The 9,535-nt window shown below is 41.3% G+C and overlaps 1 protein-coding gene across 1 annotated transcript in view; it reads left to right on the forward strand.

Moving 5' to 3' along the window:
• The window catches only part of LOC110316903 (murinoglobulin-1), a 47,632-nt gene extending 38,709 nt beyond the window's left edge, over positions 1-8,923 (forward strand). The window contains exons 26-36 of the mRNA XM_021191255.2: positions 483-639; positions 875-949; positions 1,713-1,893; positions 2,620-2,843; positions 4,205-4,423; positions 4,584-4,711; positions 5,629-5,719; positions 6,369-6,437; positions 7,281-7,383; positions 8,432-8,473; positions 8,786-8,923. Of these exons, the coding sequence (XP_021046914.2) occupies positions 483-639; positions 875-949; positions 1,713-1,893; positions 2,620-2,843; positions 4,205-4,423; positions 4,584-4,711; positions 5,629-5,719; positions 6,369-6,437; positions 7,281-7,383; positions 8,432-8,473; positions 8,786-8,802 (1,306 nt within the window). The 3' untranslated portion in view covers positions 8,803-8,923. The remainder of the gene's footprint in view (positions 1-482; positions 640-874; positions 950-1,712; positions 1,894-2,619; positions 2,844-4,204; positions 4,424-4,583; positions 4,712-5,628; positions 5,720-6,368; positions 6,438-7,280; positions 7,384-8,431; positions 8,474-8,785) is intronic.
• The last annotated feature ends 612 nt before the right edge of the window (positions 8,924-9,535 follow it).

A 9,535-nucleotide genomic window follows, 5' to 3' on the forward strand; every position in this document is an offset into this window, starting at 1 on the left:
AACAAAACAAACCGACTGTGTTATTGAGATAAATCACACAGACAAATGACCAGCAGGTGATGAAGAAAAAAGAGACTGGCATAAACCAGAGATAAACCAAAAAGAGGGCCCTAATTTTTGAGGCAGAAACCATATGGCTGGGATTTTTAGAAAAGAAGATTATTCTTATCTAAAAACCAAGTCATGGGAAGTGGGGGAAAGTCTATGATAAGCATGCAGGTGAGTTTGATAAACAAGAGGGCACAAGAAAGAAACCATGAGAAAGAAAATCAGAAAGCTCCTGAAACCACACCTAGTGCTTGCCCATCCAAGTGGACCAAGGAATGGAGGACTATTTTGGAGTAGCCAGAGACACTGTCCAGCTGTTCTGCCCAGAGACCCTTAGACTGATTGCCCTGAGTGTGGACTGGGACCCTGGAACATGTTTGGAGGTACTGCCTCAGAACAAAAGCTTCATCTCCCCACTCTCCCTCCCCCATCAGGCTCACAGCCTTTGTGCTCAAGTCTTTTGCCCAAGCTCAAGCCTTCATCTTCATCGATGAATCACACATCACCCAACCTGTCACCTGGCTCTCCAAGCAGCAGAAGGACAATGGCTGCTTCAGGAGCTCTGGATCATTATTCAACAATGCCATGAAGGTGATCTTTTCTGAACTGGTTGTAAGAATGGTGACCTAATAACAACTTAAAGTCAGGCCATACTTACTTCCCATGGGGAGGAATAAGCCTCTAGGTTGGGAATGTACTTTTTCATAATGGGGATATGAATGGGAACTTCCATTGAATATAGAATGGATTGGCCATGAACATGGAAGGCATCTTTGATGTTTTACTTGATGTATATTCTAGTGATCTCACTCCTTCTTGCTTGCAGGGGGGAGTAGATGATGAAATAACCCTCTCTGCCTACATAACCATAGCCCTTCTGGAAAGTTCACTCCCAGCCACGGTAGGTGCCAGCATCCCAAACTGGTGAAAAGCCTGTGGCTTTCTATCCTCTCTAGAGCCAAGTGGCAGTTTTATTTTTTTTTAACAATGCTTTGCATTTGTCAGAGTGCATCCATGAGCATCCACCTGCTCAATGAAATCCTGAATATGTTCCAAAAATCAATTCAAAAACAACCCTATCAGTCTGTATATTAAATGGAATGTAGTTTATAAAAAGAAATGGCTCCCAACAGATAGAGGAGAGGGAAGACAGATAACCAGTGACCGGAAGCAAATAGGAAATAAAAATGGAAAGAAGGGAAGGAAGAAATGAGGATAAGGGAGAGAATAGGAAGGGAGGTAAGGAGGAAGGGAGAAAGGAAGGAATGAGAGAGGGAAATGGAGAAAGGGAAGAAGGGAAGAGGGTAAGAGGGAGAGAGGGAAAGGAGGGGGAGGGAGGGAATGGGAAGGAGGGAGCAGGAAGGAGAAAGAGAAAAATGGGGGAGGAGGGAGGGAGGATGAGGGAAGTGAGAAGAGAGGATGGGAGAGAAGAGGAAGTAAGGGAAGGAAGGAGAAAGGGAGAGACAGAGAGGGAAGGAAGGAGTCAGAGGTAGGGGAATGTGAGGGAGGTACTGAGAAAGAATGGGGAAGAGGTAGGGAGGGGCAGAGAGGAGAGGGACGGAGGATTGATTTGAAAAGCATAATCTCCTCAAGCCTCCATATGTGTCTTGGAACCTGCTAGGACGCTTGTTCCATATAGCTCATTTTCCTTTTTCTGCAAACAGCATCCTGTTGTCTCCAAAGCCCTGAGCTGCATGGAGTCTTCCTGGAAGACCATACAGCAAGGAGGAAATGCCAGCTTGGTGTACTCCAAGGCACTGATGGCCTATGCTTTTGCTCTGGCGGGGAACAAGGATAAGAGAGATGAAATCCTGAAGTCACTTGATGAGGAAGCTATAAAAGAAGGTAAGAATGTGTGTTCTCAAGTTCCTCTCTATTTAGCTCTCATGAAGAAAAGCAGGTGAGCTGATGGAGCATGGAAACAGCTGTTAGTCCTGACTCTGTGGCATGCTGAGATTTCTCTTTGGACTGCAACATTAAGAAATGAGTCTTACTTCTCCACAACAGCCTTCTCTTTGGTATTTTCTGACAGTGTGACCAAAATCAACAAATATACTATCACAGTAGAATGCACACAGGTCTAACTAGGGTACAAAGGTGAATGCAGTTAAAGCTTAGCTTTTCCTCTGCTAAGGATATACCTACAAGGAGCAGTAAAGACTACGAAGAACACAGAGAGGAAAAATGCATTGAGGCTTTGCTATTTCAATTGCAACTCTAAACCCACTGGGAAACTTTACTAAATCATTTGGTTTGAACACAGAACAAGCGACATTTTGTTGGATGTGAGGGAGCTAATGAGTAAAAGAATCATGTCTGCCATTGTCTCCTCAGCAGCTCTGCTAGAGCACCATGGAGGAGTAGTTTAGTTAATAACTTACAGATTTCTGTTCATGGGCTTTCTCAATCGCAACCCATCACACTATTTGGAAATTTTTACTGAGGATTAGCAAATCTGTGAGTGAATTTTTTGAAACCTTCTACAACCTTTTATAGTTCCTTCTTTCTACATATGGATTTGCAGTCACTGACCACTCAGACTTTTAATAATTTCTCTATTTTTACCCAAAGACAACTCCATCCATTGGGAAAGGCCTCGGAAACCCGGGAAATCCGAACACCATTTGTACAAACCCCAGGCTTCCTCTGCTGAGGTAGAGATGAATGCCTATGTGGTCCTGGCTCGCCTCACTGCCCAGCCAGCCCCATCCCCTGAGGATCTGAATTTGTCAATGAGTACCATCCTGTGGCTCACAAAGCAGCAGAATTCAAATGGTGGCTTCTCCTCCACACAGGTTGGTGGGTTTCTGTCAGAGTCCAAATAGGGTTATGAGATTTGAATATAAGACACAAAACAGTAAATAGTTGAAGAGGAGAGGAAAACAAGGAAATGTAAGTCTAGGCTGTGATGGATGATATATCCCATAACAAACTGCCATAGTTCCTGTTCCCAGCCACAGGAGTTCTCTGCATTCCATGGTTAGTGAAACAGTATGATATTGCTGAGAATTTCTAACCCAGATCCAATTCTTAATATAAAAAAATGGCAAATATCCTGGACTATCCACAATACTACACATAGCTCCTGTGCCCTAGAACAGTATGTGGAGACCTAAGGCCAAACCCACATGTCTGTTTCCTTACAGACCTTAGGTACAGCTATTTCCCTTCTCCTGACAGACTCTCCTAATCTTATCTAAGGACAGATCACCCTCAGGCTTTCTCAAAGCCAGCCGGAGGTCCTGATGCCCTGCTTTACCTCTTGCTACTTGGAAACAACCAGGACTGTATTCGCTTTATCATGTAGTCAGTAGAACCCTCAGGAAGCAGTATGTCCATCCCTGGAAATATACATCTATCATAATAACTATAATTTATGTTCCAGGTATTCTGGGCATATATATGACAGAATTAATCTTCAGAGAAATATAGCAAGATGGCAAGGTCCTCTAAAGAGGAAATACAACATATGAAACGAAAACTTACATGATCATACCCACCATGTTTGCAGTTCAGTTCTTTCCCTCTTTCCTTTCAATAGTCTGTCCCTGCTGTGACAGTAAAACCCTCCCTGCAAGTTTCTGCTCTCTGGTTGGGCTCTGTTCTCAGGGTAGCACCTGGAGCTCTCCAGATAGGGAAGGATCATGTGACAGAGATCCTTTCTGGAGCATGAAGTTCACGTCCCCAATTTATGCCGCTGAGCAGCAAGGCAGTGAAACACAAGACGAAATCATAGATTTTTCTGTTTAATAAGACTGAATCAGGACAGGCACTTTGCCATGCTGTTTGTTTGTCCTGATGGCTCAGCAAGGATAAAAGTAATTTTATTGAGGAGAGCAGGGTTGTGATTTTCTAGGATCATGGGGGTATAAACAAGGGAACCAGGGACAAAGGAAGAAAAACAATAAATGCCAGGAGAAACCTAGTTTGTATTTATATTTTTTGATGGCTACAGTACTCCAAGGAGGAAAACTATGTGAATGTTTTTGACTCTCAAATATATGTATTCTATATTAAAGCCTGAAATAAAGTCTAGAACTCAAATAACTAGAGACAATATCTCATGACAGCTTGTGACAGCTAGAACAAACTTTAGGAAGAGCTCAAGACCTTCCAAATGGATGCAACCCTCAATCTTTTTATTCATTCCCATCAGGACACTGTGGTGGCCCTTGATGCTCTGTCCAAATATGGAGCAATGACTTTTTCCAGAAGCCATAAAACTGCTTTGGTGACCATCCAATCTTCAGGGTCATTTTCTCAAAAGTTCCAAGTGGAGAACAGTAATCGCCTGTTACTGCAGCAGGTCCCATTACCAGACATTCCTGGGGACTATACCATCAGTGTGTCAGGGCAAGGATGTGTGTATGCTCAGGTAAGATGCTGGGAAGTTGTGGGTATGGAACTGTGAGACTCCTTCCCCAAAATGGAGAGTCTGACTTTGCCTACCTACATGCATTATGCTCAAATTGAGAAAAATTGATCCAAGGACACAGTGCAATGGAGGTGAAGTATTTCTGTTCACTACTCGTCAGACCACGCTGAGATACAACATGTACTTGGAGAAGCCGCAGTCTGCATTTGATCTACGGGTACAGACAGTACTTCTAACTTGTAATAACCCCAAAGGCCACAACAGCTTCCAGATCTCACTAGAAATCAGGTATGAGATAGGCATGTGTCTCTGTGTCTGTGAGAACCTCTGCCTCTGTCTCTGTATGACCATCTGTTTCTGTCTCTCAGCTACTATAAGGCTGTCTTTCTAGAACTCTTCATGTAACATGTTCAAAGAAATCTAAAATGAGTTACTTATCATTTTGTTTTATCTGTAAAAAATAATTAAGAATACTGGACTTCAACAAAGTAAACAACAAAGAATTGTAGATATATAATTTATAATTAGTCTACTTTTAGGGTTCCTTTATTGCCATCTATCATAATAAAATAATATTTTATTCTTTTCCATGAGATCTTATGTATATTATTCTTCTTCATCAACAAAGAATAGCCTTCCTGGTCTTTTAAGATTCTATTTTCTAGGAGAAAAAAAGACATTCAGTTCTTCTGGCACATGTGAAAATCTTATGCAAATTATAACCAGCAACAGGGTCTAACTACAGAAATCAAAGGGATCTTGGATGGAAAGAATACATCCACAGCATGACTTATCATCATACATACACACGTGTGTGTATGTGTATGTGTGTTTATGTGTGTTTGTGTGTGTGTATGAGTGTGTGTGTTTGAGTGTGTGGGTGGGGGTGGAGTATGTGTGCCAGCACATGTGTGTATGACAAAGGACAATGTCAGCCATCAGCCCTCAGTTTCCATACATACTTCTTTTAGATATGAGGTCTCTTACTGGCTAAACAGACTGCTGGTGAGTCAGCATGCTTGGTGGACACAGCCATTTTAATGCACTCTCCAGATGATATTGTTATGCAGCCTATTTATATTGACAATAAAGGCCATGTATTATAAAATACAGAAAAATCACACAGGCTATATCAGCTGGACCTTAAAGTAGGCAAGGTTCAAACTGTTAAAATGACTCCTTCTCTCCATTTCTTTGGTCTCTAGTTACACAGGCAGTCGTCCAGCCTCCAACATGGTAATAACTGATGTGAAGATGGTATCTGGTTTCATCCCATTGAAACCAACAGTGAAAAAGGTAAACAGAAATGAGATGTTGGATTCTGTATATCCACAGACTAGGAGCCTGTCAACACCATCATAATTATGTCAACATATGACAAAGCAATTTTAGCACTAATTTTACACACTTGGATGCTGTTAAAATGCTGATATAGGTATGGATTGTGATAGCAGCCAGCACAAGAAACATAAGAAAGGTCTCTGAGTTCATTGAGTCCACAATCTAGCTAACAGTAACATTTAAAATGTAATGATCCTGGTCAATATTTATTAAGGGGAAAATATTATTGAATGTCAGAATTGTAAGGTGTAGTTTTAGATGTTTGAAGAATTATGAAAATTAACAACAAGCTAAGTTCGATAGAAGAGCACAGAGAATATTGGGTAAGTACTGCCAAATGGGTGACTATTTTCATGTTCAAATAAAGTCAAAAATACCTACTACTACATCAGATCATATTCAGTTGGGTCTTTAGTAGAGTAGCATTCACAATTTTCAGGATATATTTTCATTCTTATTGGAAAAGTTTCTTCCCATTCCCTTAAATGAATTCAATAACACGAACTTTCTATCACTTTAAATACCATTTCGTTTGCCTCCCACCCCCTCCAACCCCCAAGGCCTTTGCTTTTTCAGTAACATGGGGGCTTTCTCTCATTTTCAGCTTGAAAGATTAGAGCATGTGAGCAGAACAGAAGTGAACAACGACAATGTCTTATTATATTTGGATCAGGTATAATTACTTCCTCCTTCCCTAGACATGCTGAGGTTGACAGTCCTTGATCTATGTGGGTGAGTTGAGGGTCCTTCCTGCCTTCCTATACATGCCTGGGTGAGGTGTCTCTCTTGGTGAGTCTATGTGGGAAGCACATAGCAGGGGAGAAGCAATTCTAAACTAATCCTTTAGAATTAGAGGCTCATTACCTCACACTACATGATAATCTGAATTCCTTCTCTCTGGTCTGGAGACATGACTCAGCAGTTAAGAGCATGAACTGCTCTTGCAGAAGACCAGAATTCAGTTCCCAGAATCCATACCAACTCACAACTGCATGTAACTCCAGTTCCAGAGGATCTGATTCCTTCTTCTATGATCCATCAGTATGCACACACATACACACACACACACACACACACACACACACACAAATACTACTACTACTACTACTGATAATAATAATAATAATAATAATAATAATAATAATAATAACAAAAATTAAAATCTTTAAATCTTCTTTCTTCCTTGATGGCTTTCCTGGGACATCACATAGGGTCCCAAGTCAGCAAGTCAAAGGGTTTAACTCCCTTAAAACAGACAATGTCAAACCTCATACATTAAAGAGGAATATGGATTTTTGGAATGGTTTAATAAACTGGAAAAGCTTCTTATACACCCAGGAGCCTCTAATTCAGTTTCTCCAGTCCCCAGTTTGAAGTCCATACCACCATATCACCATCCACATAGGTGGGCAGTTACTGAAGACNTTGACTGTGAGGTTAACTGCTATCTGGTACAAAACTGAAGAAAAACACTGGTCCCTCTTGTGAGTCTGGAATATTTTCCTCTCTTTCCCAGGTGACCAATCAGACACTGGCCTTCTCCTTCATCATTCAACAAGACATCCCAGTAAGGAACCTGCAGCCTGCCATCGTGAAAGTCTATGACTACTATGAGACAGGTGAGCAAGAAATTGTGATGGACCCATGTGGTTGTGTTTAGTTTACAGTTCCTCACTATGTAGACCATGCTGGCCAAAATTCTCAGTCCTCTTGATTCAGCCTCCCAAATGCTGACATTACCAGAATATGGCATCATACCCACTGTTAAAAGCCATTGTATTTCTTACACTGACCTATTATGTAAGTCAGACAACCATTTATCAAATATGAGTTTATTCATCTACTGAGGCCTTGTTTCTGTTTGTCCAAGTAATCATGTGGGATCAAACATGTCCACATAGCCCAAGGGACCATACATTTTACAAAATAGGGTCTCTAGGTTGAAAGACACAGAAATCTTCTTATGAACAAAGCAATGGGAAGATGAAGAATTGTACAAATAATTACAGAAAGATAAAAAGGTGAGAGAAAATTGTAGCCTGTGTGCACAGTGGTGATCAAAGATATAGAGCAAAGTCAGAGCTGGGAAATTAAATGGGGGATTTCCTATCAAGTGAAGAGATATACCAAATATGTCAGATTGGAATAATTCAAGAAATACTGAAGGAAAAACAGAAACATAGCACAGAATCTGAAAGGATGTGTGTGTACAAGGATCCCAGCTGCTACTCTACTAAAACACTGAAGTGTAGAAGCACACTTTCATTTTCTCCACAGGGTAAATGATTCCAGTATTGTTATATGTTTGTTTCTTTATTTTCTGAGAGGCTGGCACACTACCATGCCTGTGGAGGTCCGAGGACCATTGAGGTAAATGTGTTCTCTCCTTCTGCCATGTGGATCCTGAAGACTGAANTCACTAAGATCATAAGGCATGTCAGCAAGCACTTTGACCACTTAGCCATCTTGCTGGCCCAGGGTAAAAGTATTAACCAGAAGCTTCAAGGGAAGAAATTCCCTTTTTGGTTTGTCTGATGTCTTGAGAGATGACTTTTCAGCAATCATCCAGGTCCTGATTGAGGAAAGTGGTCAGTCCTAACACATCACCCTCCACAAACTCCTCTCTCAACAACTCCCATTCTCAAGGTTGAATCCCATGTCTTTCAGATGAAGTGGCTTTTGCTGAATACAGCAGCCCCTGCAGCTCAGGTGAGCACCCAGCACTCGTACCCCAAGCCTTTCTCAGACCTCCTTTCCCTCAACACTACCCGAACTTTTGTTAGATGAGCTCAGACAATTCTCACTAATTGGAAACGCAGAAATGTGCACCTTTGGATCAGCATTCCAACCCCAGAAGACTCCTCCAACTTCCTTACCAAAGTGTATTGTAGCTTATAGTAGAAAACTGAAGGGAACCATTCTCCACCACTGCCAGTTTGCTTTCCTGCAGAGACCCTGCTGTCTGTGCCCAGTTAGATTATACTCATCATATGTGTTGTTTTCTTCTCTCCCCATACACAGACAAACAAAATGTTTGAAACTCCTATCTGTGGAGAAGGCATTGCTGGAATCCCCAGACCCAGGAACCTTCAAGATGGTCATTTTTGTTTGTCTCTGAAATACAAATACTGAACAAGCTTGGTTAATAAATGCCTAGTTCTCGAGAGTCTCTGTCTGTTATTATTTCTTAACTTAATCAAAATTTACTCCATGTTCAGTTAGTGCTTTGCCTGATAGCCCCACATTTGTGGTCACAGAAATGACATTTAAACAGAAGAGCATGCATTGTGAACATGGGGAACACTTTACAACTGCTTCAAGAAGACAAAGCTCCAAACATGAAGCTTAGCACTGTGGCAACCTTACCTCCATAAGAAAATCATGATGGGTATAATAGTGTAGCAAGACTATACTGCAAGCAAGAAATGGGGATTCAGGCCTACATTCAGAGCATTTCTGGGGGATGAGGTGGGAGGGTCACAAATTCAAAAGTGACCCAGGCTACTTTGCAAGTGCCAAGTGAGCCTGGGCTTCATAAAAAGACCACCTCTCAAAAAAATCAAAAGGCAGGGACTATGAGATGATGGTAAAATACTTCACCATTTTCAAGTCAGTGGTTTCAATTTCTAACACAAAGGGACAGTGCTGTATATAATACATTCAAATAAAAACACTTTTTACAATGAAAAAAAGGGATCCTTTTAGTGCCAGGAAAATGGCTCTCCTGACTGACCAGTGGGGTGCCATTTTGAAGACTTCAATGATAAATTT

This window comes from Mus pahari, chromosome 2 (genome assembly GCF_900095145.1).
Source record: "Mus pahari chromosome 2, PAHARI_EIJ_v1.1, whole genome shotgun sequence".
Lineage (NCBI taxonomy): Eukaryota > Metazoa > Chordata > Mammalia > Rodentia > Muridae > Mus > Mus pahari.